This window comes from Typopeltis vanoorti, chromosome 16, assembly GCF_054136105.1.
Source record: "Typopeltis vanoorti isolate ZY-2024b chromosome 16, IOZ_Tvanoo_1.0, whole genome shotgun sequence".
Lineage (NCBI taxonomy): Eukaryota > Metazoa > Arthropoda > Arachnida > Uropygi > Thelyphonidae > Typopeltis > Typopeltis vanoorti.
The window spans coordinates 98,553,990-98,581,428 of record NC_143564.1 but is presented as its reverse complement, the minus strand read 5'-3'; the positions used below and the strand labels follow the sequence as shown (position 1 = coordinate 98,581,428).

The 27,439-nt window shown below is 37.1% G+C and overlaps 1 protein-coding gene across 1 annotated transcript in view; it reads left to right on the top strand.

Annotated features, from left to right (window-relative positions):
* LOC150098214 (furin-like protease 1, isoforms 1/1-X/2) overlaps positions 1-27,439 on the top strand; it is a 469,518-nt gene that overhangs the window by 429,885 nt on the left and 12,194 nt on the right. Inside the window, 1 exon segment of the mRNA XM_090405967.1 lies at positions 10,551-10,964. Coding sequence (XP_090262093.1) covers positions 10,551-10,964 — 414 coding nt within the window.

Here is a 27,439-nt window from a genome sequence, read left to right as displayed (position 1 = left end):
CTGTACACCCCTTGAGGGTACATGGCAGGAATTTGATGATGATGATGATGATGATGAAGATGATGATGATGATTGATTTCTGAATTTCCTTTGCATTTAGTGTCCATGTTTTACAGCCATATGTTAATATAGGAAGAATATACTGGTTAAAAATTTTTTTTTCAGCATAATGGTAGTTGGCTTTTGAATATTGAATGTAATTTTCCAAATGCTTTCCACCCAAGCATCATGCACCTTTTAATTTCGTCCATGATATTTTGCTCCATTGATATCTGTTGTTCTAAATATATGTAATGATCTACTTGTTTAATTTCCTCGTTATTAATTTTTTATTTTTTCTGGTTGGAAATAGCTATTGAACATAACTTGGGTCTTCTTTAGATTTATCTTTAGGCCAGCTGTTTTGCTAGCAATCATGGATACGAGTCTGTAATTCATGTGCAGTTGAAGTAAAGTATATGTATATATATATATACTGCCTCCAATAATTTTGCAGACATCCCATCTGTAATCCATTTCCTGCCAGACATGGCATAGCATATCTTGCATAACTTCATCAATGGCAGCAGTAATTCTGGAGGGCAGCTCATTCAAATTGGCTGGCTGTGGTGGTACAAACACTCGATCTTTCACGAAGGCCATAAGAAAAAAAATCTAACACTTTAAGGTCAGGGGAACGTGGTTGCCATGCTACAGGTGCCCCTCTACCAATCCATCTGCCTGGAAACAGGTGTTGAGGTATGACCTGATTATTATCAGGTAATGAGGAGGTGCTCTGTCTTGAGTAGCTTTTTTTCTCGGTTTCTTTTTATGTGATGTTTCAGTTTTTTCACAAAAGTTATATATAGATTCTCGTTATGCTCTAATGATTTTCAACTGTTTGTCTTTAAGTGAAAACCTCATCCTGAACCTAAACCCAACTTGTTTCTTTTCCATAATTTTTCTTTGCTTTTCTTAAGAATGCTTATATAAATCTTATCTGGAATATTCAGTATGGAAATTCTTCTGTAACCTTCACGTTAATTTTTGCTTACCTTCTGATAGATGATGAGATTATGATCAAGAAGAAGTTGAAATTATTATTATTATTATTATTATTATTATTATTATTATTATTATGTGACACCTCCAAGGAGTCCAAAGACTCATCGAGGGAGCGCACCTACTCTACAACTCTCTGTCTCCACCACTCAGTTCACCAACTACAACAAACTGCATCATCTACTGCCCACCCCCACCACCAGTATTTTCACAGACAATCACCAACATCCATGCCCACGGTGGCATTCGAACGGGGACATCTTATATTTATATAAGGACTGTGTGAGCAGGAGCATAAAAAGCAGGTTCTTTGCATGCCAAGTGGTTGGTGAGCAGAATGCATTGCTAACATTGTGGTGAATATGGAGACATTAAATGAGTTTAAAGCATGGTTTCATGAGATTTGTGTGTAACAGTGTGTACCTCCCATGATGAGTATTTTGACTTCATGGAGATCTGGTGTTGATTATAATAATATGTCACTGGAAATTATAACAGGAGACTTTAACTGTAATGTAGGTAAGAAACAACAGAGAGAAAGTCATTCATAGTTAAGAATTTATGGAGACACACGTTAATATTTGGAAAGTGTTAGGAAATATTAATATTATTAATATTTATATTTACACTTAATATTAGGATAATACTTTCCTAATGTTAAGTAAAGTAATTATTTTTGCACGTGTGTTGTGTCTCCATAAATTCCTAACTATGAATGCTGCCCACCATGTAACCTTAAAAGAAAGAACAGAGAGAAAGTAGTTTAGGTGTGCAAGGTGGAAGCCAAAGAAATGAGAGAGGACAAAAACCTGTTGAATTTTCAGAGAGACAGGTATTCTCCACAGGAAATACTTAAATGAAGTAAATGAAAGTTGACTTGGAGATCACTGAATGAAGACGTTTTTAACAAAATTGATTATACAGCATATGTTAAAATTATGTTAATATTTAAATGGAAAAAACATTTCTAGTAGCAAGGCTTATACGTTGGTCAGACATAACTGGTAATTAGTTTACGGAATTAACAACGCATATAAAGTATATTAATTAAAGATAACTTTAATGAATAACTTCTATATTTCGGCAACGTCACATTGCCATCTTCAGGAACATAAAGATATGGTATGTGCACGCAGGCACTAACACAAAGCAAATGAGGAAGAAAGCAAGAAACTAATATTGTTCCTAAAGTCCTAATGGTGCCCTCTTGCGGGCTAATTTGATAGTCTTGGCAGTTGGGCTGAAGTTCTCATAATGTAAGTCTTGCAAATTTGGGGTAGTTTCATGCACCCAAATTTGTTGAGGTTAGGAACGTTTTTTAGAGCTGCTGAAGATTCTTTGAATAATCTTTCGTATTTAAACTTGCTGCGATGAATTATTTTTGTTTTCTTCCAACAAATTTTATGGTAGGTATCTAAGGCATGGTCTGCCAGCCCAGAGCAGCTGTACTGGTGAAACCAGATGTAGTCTTGGTGTTCTGAAATCCTGATATTTGTTGTTCTGCCTGTTTGGCCAAAGTAGGACAATTTGCAGCTGCAAGGGACCTGGTATACACCAGGTAGGCCTAGGGGAAGTGGTTGGTCTTTGGTAGAGCGGATAAGGGATGCCAACTTTTTATATGGTCTGTAACAGGAAGTAAGGTCATATTTTTTGAGGATATTGGTTATTTTCTCAGAGGTGCCCTGGATGTAGAGGATGGTAATAGACTTGGTGTAATCTTTATTGGGGAAGGGGGTTGTGGTTTACTGGTTTTAGTATTTTTTGGATTTTTTTGGGGTTATAGCCATTGGCTAAGAAAGTGTTGAGGATGTGGTTTAGTTCAGTAGTTAGGGCCTTGTCATCTGAGCAGATTAATTTTGCCCTGTTATATAGTGTTTTTATAACCCCATATTGTTGTGAGGGGGGGAGGGCTGCTGGTGAATGTATCTGCCAGTATGGGTGGGTTTTCTGTGAACAGAGAAAACCAAAGATCCATCAAGCTGGCAGGTGATTAAAGTGTCTAGGAAGGGGAGGTTGTTGTTTTCCTCTTTTTCTAAGGTGAACTGGACTCTGGGGTGTTGGTTGTTTAAGTGTGTTAGGAAGGAATGGAGTGTGTCTGAGCCATGTGGCCAAATAGCAAACGTTCCTAACCTCAACAAATTTGGGTGCATGAAACTACCCCAAATTTGGGAGACTTACATTATGAGAACTTCAGCCCAACTGCCAAGATTACCAAATTAGCCCGCAAGAGGGCACCATTAGGACTTTATGAACAATATTAGTTTCTTGCTTTCTTCCTCATTTGCTTTGTGTTAGTGCCTGCATGCACATACCATATCTTTATGTTCCTGAAGATGGCAATGTGACGTTGCCGAAATATACAAGTTATTCATTAAAGTTATCTTTAATTAATATACTTTATATGCGTTGTTAATTCCGTAAACTAATTACCAGTTAGGAAAAAACATTTATCGTAAAATTATATCTGAGAGAAAAAAAAAAGGAAAGAAAATTTTATTGTTCATTACATTTAAGTGTTAACATAATTTAATTAAACACTTATTGTAAAGTTTAAAAAATATATTTATAAATATAATTTAAAATAAAATGTAAATGTTCATTCCATATAAGTATTAACATAATTTTGACATACCCTATATTATGGTGAATAGCATGGAAATATTAGAATATATATTTATTGTCTGCCTATTTAATTATGATAGTGATTATAGGCTAGTGAGGATTCTTCTTTTTTCAGGATTACACATGATCAACAATCATTATGAATAATTATGGATACATACTACTTTGTTAGAGAGCTTACTTTAATTATGTTAAAATAAAGTTTATGATATTTTGTCCTTTATTATTAATATTATTATCTGGAACACACACACACACACACACACACACACACACACACATATATATATATATATACAGAATCACCAACTACATCCATGCATACTATAGTAGGCTCAGAATGACTATGGCCAACTGTTGACCATAGCCTGACCTCTGTTGGGGGGAAAAAACAACCTTAATTTAATTACAAAAAAATACATCAGCAGTTACTAGTTTCCTGTAGTCTTCTTATTTTAAGTTTCTGTTTGCTGTCTGAATTACTATGTCATTATCTAGTTAATAAAGTTTATGGTATAAGAGTCTTACAGTGGCTGCACTGCATAGTTCAGAAAGCCTGGACAGAGGGACGAATTCCCGATGATTGGAGTAGAGCTCTCATAGTACCAATATATAAAAAGGGAAATAAAACTGAATGTGAGAATTACAGAGGTATTTCCCTACTGAGTGTTCCTGGCAAGATCTATGCAAGTATACTTGAAAAACGGTTGAGAAGAATTGTGGAAGAAAAGCTTGGTGAAGAACAAGCTGGATTCAGGCCAAACAGAGGCTGTCAGGATCAGATCTTCACTTTATGACAAATTGTCGAGAAAGCATGGGAATATAACAAAGATCTGTATTTAAAAAAGGTGATAAACCTTTTGGCAACTCCCATAGGCACAGATGACTTGCTACTGCTTCTGCCTGGTATCTCCAGCTCTGGGCCTGGCTCCCACTGAAGAGACCTCAATAAAGGTCGAAACTAGTCTGGGTAGATGGCCAATCCCTTTAATGCATAACAGTATACATATCCACATAGGAAATGTGTTTTGCATTATGGGAGATACTGGGTTAGAAGTGCCTGGTAGCTTGCTCCACCTTTGCCACGAGTTGCCTTGGTGTTGCACTACTTACTGGATAAGATAGTACAACACTATATTTAGTCCTGAAGATAATTTCAGGCGCAAACTTTGTTTGCTCTCACTGGGATAAAGGATTAAACTAAATCTATTATGATCTGTATTTAAGTTTTGTCGATTTGGAAAAGGCATATGATAAGGTGCCAAGAGAGAAGCTATTCAATACGCTGCAGTTATATGGTGTCAATGGGGCATTATATCAAGCAATACTTAGTCTTTATTTGAGTTGTAAGTCAGCAGTTAAATTGAAGGAAGTACAGGAAGATGGTTTAATGTTAAATCTGGCAGTGAGACAAGGATGTACATTATCCCCTCTGTTATTCATTATCTATATGGATCACAAATTTGAAAGAAAGTGGTATTAACATGGAGATGTTAATGTCAGCTCTTTGCTTTATGCAGATGATGCTATACTTCTAAATAAATCCGCTACAAGTCTGCAAGATTCTCTGACTAAATTGAATAGCTGTTGTAATAGATATGGTATGAAGGTCAGCAATAAAAATACAAAGACAATGTAAATAGGCAGAATCATTGAAAATGTCAACTGTGTTGTGAATGGAGAACCTGTGGAACAAGTAAAACATTTCAGCTACTTAGGCATGATTTTTAGTGACGATGGTAAATTAAATATGGAAATAGACAACAGAATCAACAAAGCTGGAATGGTAGGAAGTCAATTGAATAAATTCATATGGAATAAGAGAGAAATTAGTTGGAACACTAAATTAGCTGTATACAAGACAGTGTTCAAACGAGTTTTAACTTATGGATCTGAGAGCTGGGTCAGAAGTAAAACACTTGACCAAAGACTAGAGACCGCAGATATGAGAGTCCTGAGAAAGATTATAGGCGTGAACAGATGACGTGAATTGCAATATCATATTAAAAACGAGGATATTAGGAAAGAACTTGACATTGTCAGCATCCAGGAATGCGTTAGCAGAGCTAATCTCAGGTGGTATGGTCACTTAAACAGAATGGGCGAGGAAAGATTAGCAAAACAAGTGTTCTCTACCAGGTTGGCAGCAAAACGACCCAGAGGAAGACAAAGATATAGGTGGATTGATATGGTACAATGTGCCTTAGACGATAGAAATATAAGATCTGAGAATGATAATATTGGAGTCTTGACAAGTAATAGACTGATTTGGAGGAAAATTGTAGATAGGAAGTTAGTAATGATATAATTTTTTCATGTAGTACTATCATATCCTGTACACCTCTTGTGGGTACATGGCAGGAATTTGATGATGATGATGATGATTATCTAGTTAATTTTTTTTTCTTTTGGTATCCACTGTGCGAGTTATTCTTGTTCAAAAATATCATTCGATTTCTTCTCTTTCCAGGTTTTATGCAGGTTGTAGGTGAGTCACCCAAATCCTTGGGAGTTTTAAGTTAACATTTTTACTGAGATTTTGTTTACTGAGATAAGCACTTCACAGGATTCCTTGGATTTATGTTCTTACCATGTTTTGGTCTGATGTACAGACCAATGCCTTTCAAGTCAATCTAGTGCACATTTCAAGTGCATGGAGAAAAAGGCCTGATGTGCCATTTATGTTCTTATTTCCGTTTGAGATTGTACAACCTGTTTCACCTATGCAGGTAGGTTAGTGGTTCAACAGATCTGGTATACATCTGGGTGGACAAGGGAAGGAAGGAATCTTTAGAAGATCTGGGTATACTTTTTATTTTCATTGGCAGATTGAACATGGCCATAATGTTCTATTTTTGCAGTGTGTTGTCTCTTCTTTCAGATAACCCTTACACATATATATAAGGGATGGCTATGGCTTCACCGTAATCTTTTAAATTTTGGTTGAATTTTATTATTATTATTATTATTATTATTATTATTGCACTATTATTATTCTATTAATATTTTTAATGTAAAAGCTGGGTCAATGCACGATTGTCCTTTTTGTAAGCCATTTTTTTCTTCATTGCATGGAGGGTGGTTGAACTGTGGAATGTATTGCCTGATAGAGTGGTGAGAGCAAGAACAGTCAGTGAGTTCAAGGAGTGGTATGATAGACTTTGTTTTTTCCTAGGAAGGACCTCCCACGATGAGTCTTTTGACTCCATGGAGGCCTGAATAATAATAATAATATGATTTAAATTTTGAAGTTAATATTTGTGCATATAACTTATAACCAGTATTTAGGTGACTTATTCCTCTGTAATTTTCACAGTTGCACTTATCACCTTTTTGTATATATTGGAATGATAATTGCCTATTCCAACTTTCTGGGATTTTTCTTTGTTGCTAAATATTTTTAAATAATTTTAAAATTTGCTTGATGAATAGGATGCCTACATATTTAATAAGTTTAATATTTATTCCATCTTCTCCAGGGAATTTTCCTGATTGGCTTTACTGTATTGTTTGTTGGATTTCCTGTAATGTTATTTCTTCCACTGTATAGTTATAATAAGTTTAGTTTAATCCTTTATCCAAGCCTGAAAGTATCTTCAGTACTGAGCTAAGGTGGTGCAACACCAAGGCAACTCGTGGTAAAGGTGGAGAAAGCTATCATCACGCCTATCTCAGTATCTCCCATAATGCAAAGCATATCCCCTTGTGGATATGTATAATGCTATGCATTAAAGCAAGGGCCACTACCCATACCAGTTTCAACCTATATTGAGGTCACGTCAGTGAGAGCAAGGCCCAGTAGTGGAGACACCAAGGCAGAAGCAATGAGAGGTCATCCCTACCTATTGGAGTTGCCAAAAGGTGTACAACCTTATTATTAAATTACTCCGGATTCAGAGAAAGATGTTGAGAGTTTATTTTTCTCTTGGTTAGACTATAATAAGTTTAGTTTAATCCTTTATCCAAGTGTGAGCAAACAAAGTTTGCACCTGAAAGTATCTTTAGGACTGAGCTAAGGTGGTGCAACACCAAGGCAACTCGTGGCAAAGGTGGAGAAAGCTATCATCACTCCTATCTCAGTATTTCCCTCAGTATTTCGCTGAATCTGGAGTAATTTAATAATAGAAATAGAAAAAAAGTTTTAAAAGAGGTATTCCGATGAGTAGACATATTGATACAAAATTAATAATGGAAAACTCACGTACAAAGATTATTTAATAGTATAATTTTTGCCAAATTAAACAATAACTGACCATTCCAAAAAGTGCCAACTAAATAGCTGGAGTAAGATAACTAAAAAGGTCAATATACTGAATATAAGATCATGAACAATTAATACTCCAGAAGTTTATTTGTTAATTTTATGCAACAGTCTGCCTAATAGGCATCTTCCTATCTCACAGACTCTCTCCAGTCACTTTCACATAGGTACTCTGTTTCTGCATTATGCCTTTATTTATAAGTACAGGTAACCCTCGTATAACGTGGTACTTATACAATGCAGTTTCGATATAATGCGGTCTACAAATTGTAGTATCCCTTGTTGAACGTGGTACTTATACAACGCGGTTTTGATAAAAGATGGTCTACAAACTAGTAACCCTTTATCTTTTCATATATTTTTCAACGCGTGACTTAAAAATCAAATTTTATCTTTGTTAAACTGGCGTTTGCCCGTATCGCACATGTAGTTATAAGTAGCGAATTTATATTAGGGGAAATATCCTTTAGCATATATGTACGTCAATTGTTTACCATATAAAGTGTTTATTATTGAAAATTGTCTTCATTTTCTGCTAGGAAAGCGCATTAAAATCATAAGTGTGTTAATCTCAAGCTGAGCACTTTATTTTTTGGTGAGGTACATACAATATGTAATGCTTTTTTTTTAATGTAAAAAAATTTATTTTTATAGTAATGATGATATTATGGTTGGAAACGAAATTAATGAACTAATTGATGGGAAAATAGATTTAAATGAGGAGGAACTGGTACAATTAATAGATGACGTCAAACCAAATGGCGGGGAAAGTTCTGCTGAAGATTCTGATTGCGATGAATCCGTTAAAGAATTCAGTTTCAAAGAAATTAGCAGAAGAATTGAACTTGAAAGAAAGTTATTTTATGGATGATGATCTCTCAATGGAGTGCTCCTGAAAATTCACGAGACAATTGGATATTTGTTTAGCTCCGTATTATGAACTTAATAAAAAAAATTGCAGCATAGTGGTAAGCCAGGTCTTATTACTGACTTCTTGATAACTAAATCAGCTTACTTATGAACTGAGAATTATACAAAGGATGTCCAAGAGATTTCAAGTGATGACAACGTCCGGCCACTCGAAAATAAAAAACACCTACGAAATGTTAGTTTTGAATCAAGTGATGACGATTAAAATATACACTTTATTTTATTTTGTCTAAAACATTTATGCATTATATGCAATGAAGTTTATTATATAGTACAATTTACAAATTTTTATATTTTTATACTATGTATTTGTTTCATAGTTTATATGTTTTCTTAAATTACATGAATTACCTGAATTAAATAAAAATATTTTTTTTTGAATATGTCACTGTTTATATAATCTTAAAAAAAAAAACAATTTAGGAACCTAACCCTACTTTTTCTATGTGATCGGAGTCTCGCATAACACAATTTACATAATGCGGCATTTCCATGGAACCTAACATCCGCGTTACACGAGGGTTACCTGTACTTTTATGAATATTGCTCCACCAAACCAGCCATTAGCATTCAACAGCTTTCCTTTAGTCATGTAAAAACATAAGTAGCCACTGGTCACATCTGTACATTTCATCTCTAAACAATATCAAGCCAACTTATCTTCTTCCTTCATTTCATCTACCTCCTTTCCTTAGAACAGCTCCCCCCTCCCATATTCAAACTTTTTCCCAATAAATATACCCCCCCAGCTTTTTTTTTTTTTTTTAAACTTGGTAATATATTCCTTCTCTCTCTCATCCCCTTCTTAACCACTTGACACTATTGGGCACAGTTTAGGTTTTGGGACCTCACTTTTTGATTCAGTATTACAAGAAAAAAAAATTTCCCTAAGCCACTTGGAATGTAATAACCAGTGGTGTGCTGGGGCCAACTCACAAGCCGATTGTTAAATTTTCAAAAATTTTGTGAGGAGCTGGTTGTTAAACTGACAGCGGCTATAAAGTGGCACACATTGCAATCCACAGTGGCTAGCAGCATTTAGGTGATAAGCTTTAGATATCATGATATTGAAAATCCAGCCAGAACATGCTTATTCCAGCACCCTTTGTGTTTCCTTTCCTACACAGCAGCCTATGCAGGGATTATCTCCATTAGCAATTTAACTGGAATATTATTTTTTAACAAATATTAACTTAATTTTGCTTCAGCCATTTCTTCTTCTTAAGGTAATAATATTCCAGTGCTCAATGTCTGTTAAAGATTTCACGTTTCTAGAATTGTCATGAATATATTAAGGTTATTATCCTAAGAGGCCCAGACAAAAATTAAACCTCTTTTTTTATTTCTAGCAACTTGCTAAAAATTTATCAGCATATCCCTTGTAATAAACCTACTTGTGTTTTGCATTTTTTTTTATTCATACATTATGAGAACCATTTACTCTGAAAATATGTTTTTTATGCCTGTTTTTGTTTCTTAGTTACTGTGTCAGTTTTTAATTGCGTCATGCTAATAGAGTGATATTTTTTATTCTGGTGATAATTTAAGAAGTTAAAAAAAGCCAATCAGCACTTAACTAAAATCATTTTCAAGCTAAGGTGTTAAGGTAATTAATGAATTTAAATACTTTTTGTCAAACTTATACAAGTTTAAAAAATATATATATATATATATATATGGGAATTTGTTTTTCCAGGACGTGCATCTTTGAAGGAGTGGTCTTTGCATTTTTATGGTACCTATGAGAGTCCAGACAGGCCAGTCAGAACAGTTGTGAACAGTATTAGTGCAACCACATCAGCATTGAGTTCTGCCAAAACCACCACAAGTACTACTACTACTACTACTACTACTACCACCACAACAACCACCACTACCACCACCACCACCACCACCACCAAACTTCCTACCACAGCTTTACCCAGCAGCATTTTCAAAAGAACATCAACAACTTTACTTCCTGCTCTGGAACGTTCTAAACAGACTCATCAGTATTATCCTTTAACCACATCTAAACCTCAAGTTTATCCTCTTGACCAAAGTATTTCTAAAAATGGAATATCTGGAGGATTACTCCAGTCCAACAGGAATGTTGGTGCCCAGAGTACAGGTAATTTTCTTTTTTTTAATTTTCTGTTTTTTACTTGTTTATTAACAGTGATATATAATATAATGTAGTCACAATACATAATTCTCATTTGTAAGATTCATATTCATTTGTTTGGAGTCATACTAATTTAATTTGGTATTCGGTAACAATATTGATATCACTCTGTAAAAAGATTTCCTTATTTTAAATGACAGAAGGAGCATTGATTCTATCCCATGACAGTACAATTGCTTAAAAAAATGTATTTTTTAATTACATGCAAACCCTGGTCATATGGCATGTTAGATTCCAGATCACTGCTTTTTTTTTCTACTACATGTAGATTTATGTAATGATTTTATAATGTTTTTAAGCAGTTATACATGTGTATAATTACTTAAACTTCATTTACAGCATTCATTTACATCAGTTACTTAATTATTATTATCATCCAGACCTCCATGGAGTCAAAAGACTCATTGGGAGGTCGGTTTTAGGAAACACAAATTTTATCATGCCACTCCTTGAACCCATTGACCTTTCCTGCTATAACCACTCTTTCAAGCAATGCATTCCACAGTTCAGCCACCCTCCATTCAAAGAAACCACTCCTCACCCTCTTGCTCACAGCCTCTTTTCTTAACTTCCAAGGATGGCCCCTTGCCATCACTCCCCAGTGTTCGACTAAGTGAAAGAACTCCCCAATGTCTATGCTGTAACTGCCTCTCAACACTTTAAAAGTCTCGATCATATCCTCTCCTTTAATTCACCAAACTCTGCAGGCCACATTCCCCCAATCGATCCTCATAAGTGAGATTGTACAGTCCTGAAACTATCTTTGTTATCCGCCTCTGTATCCTTTCCACAGTTAATTTATCCCCTTCAAATCCTGGGGACCAAACCCGAGAACAACAGTCTAAGTGTAGTTTGATCAGGGTCTTATTACAACGGAATGACAACCCTTGTATCTCTGCAGGTCAGTGCCCTGCTCAGTATTACAGCAATCCTGTGGTTACCTTCACCACCTTTACAATATGCTCCCTGTATTTAAGTTTTATATTAATCATCATCCCCAGATCTCTTGTCTCCACTACTTCCTCCAGTACAGCTCCTACAATCAAGTATTTAGCCTACCATCGATGCATCCCAAACTTCAAGACTTTACATTTTACTGCATTAAACTGAACCCACATTCATTTGCCCATCTGTCTATTTATGCAAATCCTGTTGCAGGGCTGCCACATCCGCACTATTACTAATAACACTTCTCATCTTCACACCATCTGCAAACAACTGAATATCCCCTTGCAATCCATTGACAATGTCATTGATATAAAGGTTGAACAATACAGGTCCCAGTACTAAGCACTGTGAAACCTCACTTGTAACCTTCTGCTTCCTTGATACTGCCCCACCATAAACAACTCTCTGATACCTATCAGAGAGCCAATCGTAAATCCAGTTGACTAACCCGATGTCTAAACCTATGTGCTGCAACTTAAATATCAGCTTAACATGTGGCACCCTGTCAAATGCCTTTGCAAAATCTAAAAAAATGGCAGTATATGCCTTTCCCTCATCAACTGCTCTTGTCATTTTATTATAAAAGGCAATCATATTACTAAAGCAAGAGCATCCTTAACAAATCCATGTTGATTCTCACAAATAGCATTACCCTCAGGCCAATGCTGTATATAGTTCCTCAGTAATTTCTCCAAGACCATAACAACTATTGATGACATTCAAACTGGCCTATAATTAGACACTTCCAGTCTACTACCACCTTTGCGCAGCAGCACTATCTTACCTTCCATTCTTTGGGTACCTTTCCCATTGCCAGACTTTTATTGAAGATCCAGATCAACAGAGCTGTGAGTTCTTTAGCACATTCTCTCAAAACCAATGGTTAAATATCATCCAGTCCCACAGCTCTACCGGTATCCATAGTACTCAGTATTTGGAACACACTCTCCTCTTGCACCTCAAAACCCTGAAAGTGCCCTATCCCTCTAGTATTAAAACCTTCTTCTCCAGGATGAAATACTCCAATAAAGTGCACATTGAACTACTCCACTATGTCCTCTGCATCAGTCACTCTATTCCTATTTTTATCGCACAATGTCATTCTTCCAAAATTATTTCCCCTCCTACTGGCCACATAGCTAAAAAATTCCCTAGCATTTTCTTTGGATCTTAGTGCCAATCTCTTCTCATATTCCAGTTTTGCATTCCTCACCATACTAGTCACTCTCCTGGACTGAGTCTTATATTCTTCATGCATCTGCTCTTCACTCCTCTCCTTTTATATCTCTTCCATAATCTCTTTTTCACCTGCAGTTCGTGTTTGATACTGTTTGTCATCCACTTTATACCAACTTGTGTCCGCTTCATCACTCATGGAATACAGCTTACTATTGTTGCTAACAAATATTTCTTCACCATTTCCCAAGCACTAATGACCTTCCAATTCTGCCCTCCATGGAACTGCTCCAAGTTGATTATAATAGTCTTAGATATTGCTGACAACCACAACTAGTACTTTCACAGACAATCACAAACATCCATGCTCACAACGGGATTCGAACCCACAGCCTTTTGGCTGGAGAGCGGATATGCTAACTACTCGGCCAACCAGGCCAGCAACATGCAGGATTATCAAAGAAAAGGGAACATATGTAGAATTATAAGGCAGGTGCTGGCCTGGTTGGCCGAGTGATTAGCGTATCTCCGCTCTCCAGCCAAGGCTGCGGGTTCGAATGCTGCCATGGACATGGATGTTTGTGATTGTCTGTGAAAGTACTAGTGGTAGTAGTTGGCGATAGATGGCATTGGTGTTAGATGATGAAGGTTGGTGGAGTAGTGAGACGAAGAGTTGTTGAGTAGATGCCATCCCTCAATGAGTCTTTGGACTCCCTGGAGGTGTGATGTAATAATAATAATAATGTCTATTCATCTTCCATATCAAAACCACATGGTCACTCTCTCCAGCTGGTGGGAGAGATGTTATCTCACTTATTACCAGCTCTTCTGATGCTATAACCAAAACTCTCGAACCTCTTGTTAACTTTATTACATGTTGCCTAAGACTTTGTCCCCCAAGAATTCTAGAAATTCCATCCCCTTATTACTGCATGTATTTTGCTCTTCCCAGCTTATACTGCTGTAGTTAAAATCTTCCATAACAATCATTCTTCTTGCACTTGCCAAACTCAACTGCCTAAACATCTTCTGCTCCCTGGTTTATAGCAACACCCCATTTAATATCCTGTCTTTGCCACTTCTACCTCACACCATATGCTTTCAAAACCATTAATGTCACTGCCTTCCAAAGCACTAATGACCTCCACTCTTAGAGGACATAAGTCCTCACTTATCATAAGCAGTACTCCACCACCACGTTTTCCTTTCCTATCCTGCCAAAAAATGCTGTACCCTGCCACTTCAGTTCCTGTTATTATATCATCCTCCATCAACCACGTCTCAAAGATCCCAATAATCTTTGGCCAGGCTGACGCTATCAGCACCACCAATTCATCTCCTTTATTTCGGATATCTTGGCATTAGTATAGAGCATAAAAATGTCACTGCTTCTATACCTATCATTGTCCCCTCTCCACCCCACTGGACTCAGGGTTACCTAATGTTGTCCCCTTTCTGCCAAGCACCCTTTCCCACAAGAGGCCACCCCTGCTACCATCCACCCTGGGAATTCTAGTTTCTCTGCATTGACACACGTACTCGTTCAGAAAACAGCAATCTCTCCAGATGCCATTGTCCTTCCTCATGCAAATGGAAATGGTCTCTCACATACAGTTCCATTCTGTCCTCAAATTCCCTCCAAGCATCTGCATATTCCAATCCTCTCTCTTCTGACACATTTTGGCTATTATGCTATTCAGGACAACACACACAATATCTTTCCTCTCTGTGTTTTCTTTTGCATGAAATGCAAAAGAAAATTTTTAAATGAAAAATTTATAATAATTTTCACAGTGTTTAAGTTATTCTGAATAGCTTAGCTTAAAGAAACAAGGCAACCAGTTTGGTCATCAGTCTACCCCATACCCCACTGGGGGTGGGGGGGGGGGGGGGTGGGGGGGGGGGGGGGTGGGGGGGGGGGGGGGTGGGGGGGGGGGGGGGTGGGGGGGGGGGGGGGTGGGGGGGGGGGGGGGTGGGGGGGGGGGGGGGTGGGGGGGGGGGGGGGTGGGGGGGGGGGGGGGTGGGGGGGGGGGGGGGTGGGGGGGGGGGGGGGTGGGGGGGGGGGGGGGTGGGGGGGGGGGGGGGTGGGGGGGGGGGGGGGTGGGGGGGGGGGGGGGTGGGGGGGGGGGGGGGTGGGGGGGGGGGGGGGTGGGGGGGGGGGGGGGTGGGGGGGGGGGGGGGTGGGGGGGGGGGGGGGTGGGGGGGGGGGGGGGTGGGGGGGGGGGGGGGTGGGGGGGGGGGGGGGTGGGGGGGGGGGGGGGTGGGGGGGGGGGGGGGTGGGGGGGGGGGGGGGTGGGGGGGGGGGGGGGTGGGGGGGGGGGGGGGTGGGGGGGGGGGGGGGTGGGGGGGGGGGGGGGTGGGGGGGGGGGGGGCAGCACTGTGATTTCATGCGCACACATAGCCATTTCACGTTGTCTCACTCTGTTGCTTAAACACAGGCCATACTCAGTGAACGTAGCTCTAGTCAGTGAACTTCAGCCCACCTTTTCAAGTGTGCGTGTTGCTTGGTTCTTCTTTATGAACTGGTCAACTAACCGTTTACGACAGTGTTATTGACCAGTTCATAAAGAAGAACCATAGGGTAGAATTTGTATTCAAGTAGCTAAATTGAAAAAGATAGAATATCATTTGTAAAATAAATGTTGTATTTGTATGATTAAATGTACATAAATTTCTAAATACAGTATATAGTTTTAAATGGTCAGTAATTCATTATTCCGCTAATCAGACTTCAATCACAACTCTAGCTCCCTGAATGATAACAAGAGCAAGCGTGAATTTCAAGACCAGCATTGCCCCCTGAGAACAAGTAGGGAGTGAGTGTCATGGGAAGGAAAGAGAGAGGTGGTATAGATGGAGAACAAAGAATGAGTGGATCTATGAGAAGTTTTCATGTATGCAGATTCAATGATTTGTGGTGTGCAAAATAGAATGTTAGAGGATTGCTTTCCTGGAGTGTGACTATGGAAATGAAGTGAGGTGAGAATGTGGATTAGATGATGGTGATGGTGATGGTTAGTATAAATGACCAAAAGAGGTATTATGTGAATTGGGTTAGGTTCATGTTGGGAATTGTGCAACAGAAAAGTGTGAGAAGAAGATAGTCAGTATGTTGTCCAGATATCTTTTCAATATATCTGGAGAACACGTCATCAACATAACATGGATGATAATCTTACTGTACTCTTCTCAAAGGGATCTCTGTTAAGAATAGCCATATTCTTAACAGAGATCCCTTCTGATGCTATGAGCAAATACAACACCCTTTGACATCAAGTTCCATCTTTCATATGCTGCTTGAGAAAGTTGTCTTGCAACAATTCAATAAATTCCTCTTCTTTCTTATCACGAGATTTCTCTTCTACCCAATCAATGTTTAGAAAATTAAAGTCATCCATAATGATCACTTGTTTGGTATAAGTAAGGCGAAATTGGCAATGCATTTTTTCGTCCCCTGCAACTGAGCTGCCAGGTCTGTAGCAACACCCCACCATATATTTCCTTCTGTTAATCTCCACTTCACACCAGATAGACTCAAACTCACTGCCACATGGGACATTATTACCATCATTGTTTTCTTGTGTTTCTAACCTAACTGGACTTAAGTCATCTGATATCATTAGTAGTACTCCTCCTCCTCCTCCTCCTAGCCCTTCTCTCATTCCTAAAACTAGTGCATAGCCATAAGTGCAAAACCATAGTCAAAGAACCAGGTCTACAAATAAATTGCACAAATATTAATCACATTAAATATGCAAAGAAACAATATTATTATTCTTGAGGAATGTATAATACAATTAGAAAAGACAATAAAATTTTTAAAATGAAGAGGAAAACTTTTGGAATGAAAATCAATGTGAACAAAACTAAAACAATGAAAATAGGAAGAGATGAGGGAAAAAATTTAATAAACTTAGAGAATCATATACTTGAACAAGTAAACCAATTTACATATCTTGGCATTCTCATTACTCACAACCTTGACAATGTAGAAAGAGTAAAATACAGACTTAACAAAGGATAGTGTAATATTAATAAATTAAAAAAATATGGAAAAATAACAGCAATTAAAAAACTTCAAACTAAAATCTATAAAACCATTATTATATGTACAGTAATGTATGGAGCTGAGATATGGAGACTGTATCAAAAAGAAATACCGAAAATCAAAGCATTTGAAATGAAATGCTTAAGAAAAATAAATAAGACTCACTGGTCAGAACACACACACACACACACACACAAAGAGCAAGTCAAATGCAGCTTAACCTATAGAGAAGATATCATAGCCATACTTCTTAAACAGCAATTAAGATAGTTTGGACACATTCAGATAATGTTCTCTCAGTGATTATCAGATATAGTCTTGAATGGAATCATTGGAGGAGGATGATCAAGAGGCAGACCAAAAAGAATTTGGCTACATACAGTCTTTGAAGGAAAGGTCACAATTATTGAGCTTCAGAGAGATTAACAGAAATGGTCAGAGATAGAGCCAGATAGCAAAGATTTTTTTCATAAGGGGACTCAATCTATCATCTGACAGAAAAGGAAGTCCATGTACCATAACCACAGCTGTTGATACCCAGACTGGTTTAAATTATAAAACAGTCTGTATATCTGCCTTTATGGAAACATCTATCCTAGCATCACTTTTGTACATGTTACTATTTAACTTCTTTCCACTACTTGAGGATACTTCCTGTTGCAAGACTCTCATTAAACAGCCAGATCAAGAGCACAGTCAACCAAGTTAGGCACATTCTGTTAAAAAAAAAAAAAAAAAAGTGGTTATATATTATATTTGGCCTATTCATCACTTCATACCTTCAGTTCCTTCACTCTTTCCTTTCTGTTGAAAGTTTGGTTATTTAAAAGCATCATTCACATGAGTATGAAACACACTGAACAAATGTACTTATTAAATAATTCCATTATGTTCTATGCATTGGTCTCTTTGCCACTATCATCTAGTTTCGTCACTCTTCCTTCAAATTTATTTTCTTTTGCTTGACTGACCAATCTTTCCTCATATTTTACTTTTTTTTCTTTCCTTGCCGTTCAGGTTATAAGTAAGCCTGCATTTTATATTGCTTATGAACCTTATCATTATCAATTATCTTATATCCTCTTGCTAAAAACCTCTTTTTTTCCATAATGCTCAGCTAATTTCATTATTTATCTAATTTTACTCATGCTTTCTTTATTCACCTGAATGTTATAATATAATTGTACATTGCCTATGTTAAATGTGTCCTTATCAATTCCTGTGTTCTCTCAACTTCCTTATAAATCATCATATTATTTTATATACACTAGGTTGACCTACAAGGCTTTCCATTAATCATCAGTTTTATACTTCCACAATATATCCCTTCTTGACCAAAACCTTTATTTGTAACCACCCTCCCAAGTCAGTACCTCAATGATCAGTCTCCTCCGTTGTGTCATTGTACCACATTCTGTGTGCTAAGGCTTAAGTGCTGGGAGAAACTCATCTTAGAGGCTTAATGGAGTGAAATATATTACTGAGAAAGGATCAAAAATATTATTTGATTCTTCCAATATTTCATCTCAGTCACTGAGACATCGTCAGGAGTACAATATGAGACTTGTCACTCACACACACACAACTAAGTGAAGCACGTGGGTGAAAGACTAGAGTCTCCTAACTAGGTGGGATGCCCTCTGTGACCACCTGTTATGATCTAAACTGAGATCTCAAAGTAACAGAGTTTCCCATATTTTGGGAAGTTTAATGCAACCATATTTATTTAAATTAGGCTAAGTTCTGAGAGCAGCTGCAGATTCCAAAAATAGTCTTTCTTGTCTGAATTTACTGGAGAGGAGGGACTGATCTTTAGTAGAACATATAAGAGTAGCAAGCTTTTGTCATGGCATAAAACCATGCAGAGATTTGGCCCAATGGTCCAGACACATTAGACTCTTTCTTTTCTCACCACAATAGTCTTCACTCTAGAATCAGTTTGCCATGGAAAAAGAAACTAATAATAGTTCAGCCTTCCTAGACACCTTGGTAACACAACTACTCAATGGTAACCATCCTTTTCCATATACAGGAATCCCACCCACACAGGCAGATACATTCACAAACTCTCTCTCTCTCATCATCATCCCTCCTCCCCTTATCAACAATACGTGGTATCATTAAACACTAACCAAAAGAGCCCATAACCTTTGTTCTACATGGTTTCAAGCTCCACTGAAAGCTTGCTATCCTTATATGTTCTACTAAAGATCATCTCTCTCTCTCTCTCTCTCTCTCTGTGTGCGTGTGCGCACGTGCATGCCTGGAGTGTATAAAGTGTCTTGTTCTTGCCTCACCAGTCCAAGACTTTACCAGTGTTCCCTTCTCATTATTATACTTCCCTTCGTGACCAAAGCCATTTCATTTTATATCATCCCACCTTCACTAACTCTGTTCCCTCTAATTGCTATACACTCCATACCGCATTCTCCTCACTCTGACAATTCTCACAAACCTATCTGAATCCCTCTCTTTTACCCACTTTTAATCATCTACTTCTCCTGCTCCTCAGGTCTCAAATCTTAAAATCTAACACTAAACCCATTCAAATGAAGTCCATTTATTTTCTCTCTCTTCCTCCTCTAAGATTATGGATGTAAGTGATGCTATTAGGATAATGTGATTAGGATGCTATTAGGGTAGTGAGATAAGATATGAAAGAATTGCTAGCACAAGCAAATGAGAAGAGTGAGAAAATAAAGATTGAGAGTCTGTTGTCATGTATAATAGAGGTAAGTTGGAAAGAAATAGAACTATGATTGCAAAAAGCGATCATTCCTTCACCCATCAAACTCTGTACCATTCCTCCTGCACAAGGGAGGAATGGTGCAGAGTTTGATGGGTGAAAGGACTTATACAATGCTGATGATTTGCATTTGAATGGATTTCAAGTTAGGTGTTTTGAGAAAGTGATTGTCCAGTGAAAGTTTGGAAGTGCAGTGTCAGGGAAACAAGTTTTTAGGATAGGGACAGGGGAATCCAGGGGCATGTGTGTGTGTGTGTGTGTGTGTGTGTGTGTGTGTGTGTGTGTGTGTGTGTGTGTGTGTGTGTGTGTGTGCATCCTTTAGGTGAGTGAGTAGAAGAATGATCAAATGATGCTGATAGTTCCACAGGTTCTGAAATTGAGTGTGATAGATAACACAAAGTGTTTAGAATGTTAAGGGATGAAGGGGATGCTGCAGTTTATATAGTAATGCAAGAAGCATCCAGAACAGAATGAACTATATATATCTGGTTGCTGGAATAGGCTAACAGATGCAAGGAAAAATGTGGATGGGCATACTTTGGAAAATTAGCACATTGAGTGTAAGACAAGTAAATATTATGTGAGAATTCGACTATGGGGATATAGACTGAGAGGAGGAATTGGAAGAAGGAAATGAAATTTATACAGCTACTAAGAGTTTAATTACTAGAGACAGCATGAAATGGAGGGGACTTGGGGTTCAAGAGTGCTGCATTTAGTGACAGCATCAGATAGTTTGACAACAACCAATGTTATTGTCAAGCAGATAATTGACTCCTATGTTCCACACTTCAAGACTCTTCAACAAACCACAGGATTCGAATCCCTTATATTTCTGTTATCTGTGAACCGATTGGCACAGTTTTGAAGAAATATTACCTTATTCCCACATATTTTCATATCAACAAAATTTCTCATCTGTTGCCATCTATAAAAGATAAACTGTCAGCTCTATCATTAGCCGCCATTTACCAGATACCTTGTGAATGTAATCTGACATACTTTGGGCAAACAGACTTTCTATGGAAAAAAAGAATTAACAAACATCAATATTATATTGAATACATGAAACCTCAAACGTCTGGTCTGGCTCAACATAGTATTGATGCTAAACACAGTATCCGGTGAGATGAAGCTCGTCTTCTCCATAGAAGCAGGTTTAAATATGAAAGCCTTTTCAAAGAAAGTTGTGAAGCCCTTTTACATTGGCCAAATCTGAATCAGAACGATTGTCTCTCTCTCCCAAATGTTTCAGAGATTCTTATTTTATGTAACCATCAAAAATAGTTTTAAATAATATTATTTTTTAATGTTAATTTCTAGCACATGGTAACAGGTTTTAATTGGTAAGCCACGGACTGCTGTATCTACCTTGTTTTCCCATTTCTTTGATTTGCTTGTTTCTATGCACCGATGATGTACTGTTATTTTCGGTATGAAATATCTGTACTTTCATTTCATTAAAGTTAATTACTGTGGTTATCATGTAATTTGTTGTTTAATAACCAAATATACCAATATACCAACATTGCCTCTGATTGGGGAGAGTGGACACATGTTCTGTCTTGAGAGATTGCTAAACATGGAATTCTTAGTTAAGAAGAGGTGTGTGTGTAATTATAAAGTAAGTAATAAACTGAGTAGCCAGCTTGGAGTAATGCAGTGGCATAGAATTTGAACATTTTAGCAGTACTTGGGAGACAGACAAGGGGGGGGGGGTGTTGGAAGAAAGCACTATCAAATTGTATACCTACAGATTACAGACATATCATTATCTTGGAGAGTGGTACCATAGAAGTTGATAAAAGATAGAGTTTGAGAATGTGTGAATAAAGAATATGATACTTTATAGGGACAGAATGTTTTGTGAAAGAAAAATTTATTTAGGTCTTGCCTAAATAAATTGCTCACTTTTTTTAATAATAAAGTGACAATCGAGTTGAATATAGGAAATGGCCATTCATTGAAATTCAAATGGACCTTGCAAAGGTGTTCAGCAGGATACCATGTGGAACTGTTACGTAAACTGGAGCATATAAGTTTAGATACGAAGCAGAAGCAGGTGATATGATATGGATAAGAGAGTTGCTGATGGGCAGACATCAGAAAGAAGTAGGTATAGGTGAATTGAATCCAGGAGCGGAAGGGTGACTAGTGGTGTACTGCCAAGTTTTTATACTTTGACTACTGCTATTTAATTTGTGCATCAGTGATATAGAAAACTATTTAAGAAGTAATAAACTGGGTAGAGCTATAGCAGTCAATAAAGATGAAATAGAGATCAACAGTATCTGCGAAGGATAATGCTTTCCAATTTAATTTGGCAAAGTGTAAGATAATGCACTTTTGGAAGAAGAGATCACAAGCGGCTTACTACACGATAGCTTGCAACTATATTATGGAGAATTGTTTGGAAAGGTGATTATTTCTGGTTATGGATCCTATGCAGGCACCATCTAAGAGGGAATATCTGAATATATTCCAAGGGCAAGGAGATTGAATAGGTATGTATGAAATGAATAAATGAAGAGGTTAAGCATACAATCTGGAAGAAGAAGAAAAAGAAGGTATTCCTCTTCTTCTTTTGTTTTTTATGACATTTATTTATGACACACTCTTTCTCTACTCTCACTTTCATATAATAAACCATTCACTCTTGACAACAAATACATAGAACATACATTGCATTGTATCCTATAATACCCAGCATATTTCCTTTTGGACTTACTAAGCAAATGATGTGTAAACTATACTAAGCAAATGATGTGTAAACTATACTAAGCAAATGATGTGTAAACTCAACAACTTCTTTATATAGAGTTAACCTGGTCAGCAAGATACTTCATGTGAAACTTTGTTTCTATACACATGGGTAAAGGAATTAAAACATGAATATATGGTTTCTTATTTATTAAAATTTACTTTGAAACCAAGTGAAAAAAAAATTTACAGCCATCAATGATTCAGAGTATTTTATTAATGTGGTGATACACACCATTTTACTATTTCTATATGGAAAATATGTGACTTCTATATTGATTTATCCTCTATATCTTCTGGAGTCTAGCTCCCACTGATGAGACCTCAAAAAGGTCAAAAGTGGCTTTGGAAGTGATCCTTCTCATAATATATAGCAATGAATGCATCTGGAAGGCTAAGGCAGTTAATGTTAAGTCAATAACCTCTACTTCATGTGCAAACTTTACTTATACCTGGATAAATAATTAAAACAAGAATATAATTTCTTTCTGTTATTGTTTATTTTGTAATAACAAAGCAAAAAAAACTTTCTCTGACTATCACCTAGATTTTTGGTCAATTAATACAGCCATATTTTTGAGGTCTGGAAGAAATCTGACTGCTGCATAGAAGTCATTACAAGATGGAAAGAGTGTTTTGGCATCAGCAGCAGTAAAACACTTCCCAAACCTCAATAAGTATGGCTGTTGAAAATTTATTTATCACTAGGTTAGACTATAATAGATTTAGTTTAATCCTTTATCCCAGTGAGAGCAAACAAAGTTTGCACCTGAAAATATCTTCAGGACTAAATATAGTGTTGTACTATCTTATCCAGTAAGTAGTTCAACACCAAGGCAACTCGTGGCAAAGGTGGAGCAAGCTACCAGGCACTTCTAACCCAGTATCTCCCATAATGCAAAACACATTTCCTATGTGGATATGTATACTGTTATGCATTAAAGGGATTGGCCATCTACCCAGACTAGTTTCGACCTTTATTGAGGTCTCTTCAGTGGGAGCCAGGCCCAGAGCTGGAGATACCAGGCAGAAGCAGTAGCAAGTCATCTGTGCCTATGGGAGTTGCCAAAAGGTTTATCACCTTTTTTAAAAATTACTCTGGATTTAGAGAAAGATGTTGAAAATTTATTTATCACTAGGTTAGACTATAATAGATTTAGTTTAATCCTTTATCCCAGTGAGAGCAAACAAAGTTTGCACCTGAAAATATCTTCAGGACTAAATATAGTGTTGTACTATCTTATCCAGTAAGTAGTTCAACACCAAGGCAACTCGTGGCAAAGGTGGAGCAAGCTACCAGGCACTTCTAACCCAGTATCTCCCATAATGCAAAACACATTTCCTATGTGGATATGTATACTGTTATGCATTAAAGGGATTGGCCATCTACCCAGACTAGTTTCGACCTTTATTGAGGTCTCTTCAGTGGGAGCCAGGCCCAGAGCTGGAGATACCAGGCAGAAGCAGTAGCAAGTATTTAGTCCTGAAGATATTTTCAGGTGCAAACTTTGTTTGCTCTCACTGGGATAAAGGATTAAACTAAATCTATTAAAGTATGGCTGTATTGATTTACCAAAAAATCTGGGAGAGACAGTCATTTTAAACCAACTGGAACCTAGCACCTGTAAACTTCTTTTTATCCAACATCATAGGGTGCCAAAAATAGGATGATGATGACGATTACAATTTTGAATCATTTCAAAATTGTAATTGTCACCATCATCCTATTTACCCATTAATACCCAATTATTAGTGCTTGTATATACTGTAACAAATTGTGCTCTGAAAATATTAGAAAATCGGCAAAATATTAGCAGCTAAGTAAATAAATGTGTTATTTATTTTGTTCCTTTGGTTTCATTAAGTGTGAGATTAGTATTTTTTATATACTTCTGAGCTCTGAAAACAATTTTTCTATAAATAACAGATGAACAGGTACATCAATATGTTGTTAATAATAATAGAGCATTCGTGATCAAAGAATACTATAACCTTTCAAGATGAAATATGAACTAAAAAATTTTATTTCTTCTATAATAGAAAAGTTGAGTGGTAATGATATTGGATCGGATGATTATTTGGATGATGCATAGGAATAAGGAATCCTTTATCATTTGTGAAGATATCCTACAGCAACTCACATGCAAGACGTAAAGCATCATAATCATCAGTTAGCTATTGTTCATCTACGTCTCTCTCTCGCGCGCGTGCTGTAGATTAACATGCTTCATTCATTGTATAATATTTAAAATAAGCAAACAGTTACTGTTGTCATTTAATACATATAGTGTAAACCTAATAATTTACAGATGATTATAGAAATATTTTAAGATTTATTTTATAATATACAGAGAAGGAATTCATGGACTTGCGTCGAAATATATTTTCTTTCTTAAAGCTTATTTTAATATAGTTGCATAAGATGATACCACAATTTTTTTTAAATAAAAGTATATTGGCTATAGCAAATGCCTGTTTTTCCTTTCTTTTCTCACTTCCTTTTTTTTAAAAATAAAAAAATTAAAAAGGAGCTATACAGTGTCATCTATGCCTTATGCAAGATCTGAATTTGCAGCCTTTGCAGTAAATGAGACTATATTTTTACCAACCCAGCCACTGAGATGGGAATATTTTTTAAATTTCAATATAATCAACTATGTTTATATGGAGACAGCAGTTAATAGTAGTAATAACAAAAGCAAACCAATCATGATTTATGATTATGATTGTAAAAACTAATAATGTAATAACAAGTTATGTATATGATAACAAATTATGAGTTGAGGTTGTAGTTTTACTATTAATAAGTGCAGGATGTTGTAATGCACTTTGTAATTAATCACAGATATTATTATTATTATTATTATGTAACACCTCCAGGGAGTCCAAAGACTCATCGAGGGAGGGCATCTAACTCTATAAACTCTCTGTCTCCATTTCTGCAACTACCTTCATCATCTACACCAACCATCTACCGCCGACCACCATCACTAGTATTTTCAGATAATCACAAACACCCATGCCCACGGTGGGATTCGAACCTTCAGCCTTTTGGCTGGAGAGCAGATATGCTAACCACTCAGCCAACCAGGCCAGCAATCACTATATATGATATATACTGTATTGGTGGAAATGTGTTTTAGGAAATGAATGAGTTTCAAATCTGGAGTGATTGCTGACAGTGGATTGCAGTTGAGAGGGACACAATCTTTGCAACACATTGCAAGTGTTGCAAAGATTTCACATTGCATTTCTGCTAATGGAATACATTGATAAGTAGGAATAAAGAGGTGGTTGTGTTGTTACTGCCATATAAAGCATTGATCACATCGCACATGGAGTATTGTGCTCAAATTCATATTTATTCACTTAGTTTTCATTGTAGTTTGGAAACATTGGAAAGGGTCCAGAGATGAATGAGCAAGGCAGTATCAGTACTCTGGAACATTAGTTATGGAAAGAGGTTCAAGGAATGTATTACAGAGTTTAGTTGATAGCCAGAAAAGAGACGATATGATGGAGACATTTGAGTTAGTGAGGGAGTTTTATTGGATTAATATAGAAGAGATTATAAAAAGAGTGGAAGGTGACAGGGGAAGAACAAGAAGCGATCCCTGGAGGTTGGGTGTAAGTGTGCAGAAGACGGTTGTAAGGAGTAGATTTTTTACATGGAGAACTGTAAGTGAGTGAAACACATTACCAGAATGCATTGTAAATGCTGAGAGTGTCAAGAATTCTAAGGATCAATATAATAAATATGTTGCTGGTTCAGTTGACCTGCTATGATAAGTCTGCTGGCTCTATAGAGGTTGATGTGATAATAATGAAAGGTAAAATACAACAGAGCCTCCACAGCTCAATTGGTATAGACAGAGCCTTTGGTTGGAAAGACCTGGGTTCAATTCCTGTCAGTGATGTGAAGAACCTTTATCTGGTCTCTTACAAAAGGTGAGTTAGCTGGTCTCATATGGAGGTAAGGAGTTTTTCACCTGGAAACTCAGGTTTTCCGTCCCTCAGGGCTAACCACCTTATTCTCAAATACAGTTACAGTTACAAGAATACATACCTCAACACTGTAATAGGAAGAAGAGGAGAGGATAGGGATGTGATACTCTATAGTGAGCAGCATGACTTTGTAAAAGGTAGGTCCTGTCTTAGTAACTTATTCACATTTTATAATAAAGTGACAGTAGAATTGGATATGACTACACCATGATACTGCTCGACTTCCCCAAGGCATTTTACGGAATACTGCATGGAAAACTATTCCAAAAACTAGAGAGGATGAGAATGAATATGAGGCTAGTAGAATGGATAGAGGAGATGGCTGATGAACAGACACCAGAGAATAGTATATGGTGGAGTGGAGTCTAGGAGAACGATGGTGACTAGTGGAGTTCCTCAGGGTTCAGTACAATGGGCACTACTCTTTAATTTGTATATCAATGATATAAGGAAAGATTTAAGAGGGGATATTCTGTTGTTTGCTTATGATGCAAAGCTGATGTAGATATCCTGCAGGATCCTATCCTATCCCAATGGCTTTAACAGGCCTTTAAGGCCCACAACCTTCCAAGCATGCTTGGATTTTGTAACCAAAGTACGAGGATAGGATGGTCATCCCTATGCCTGTATCTCTGTGTGTTCACGGGGCCAGTTTGCCTGCTTGCAGGATGAAAAACACCAGATAAACTGGTGGAAAAAACCCTGCTGTCCACATCCAAGACCAGCTAACTTGGCTAT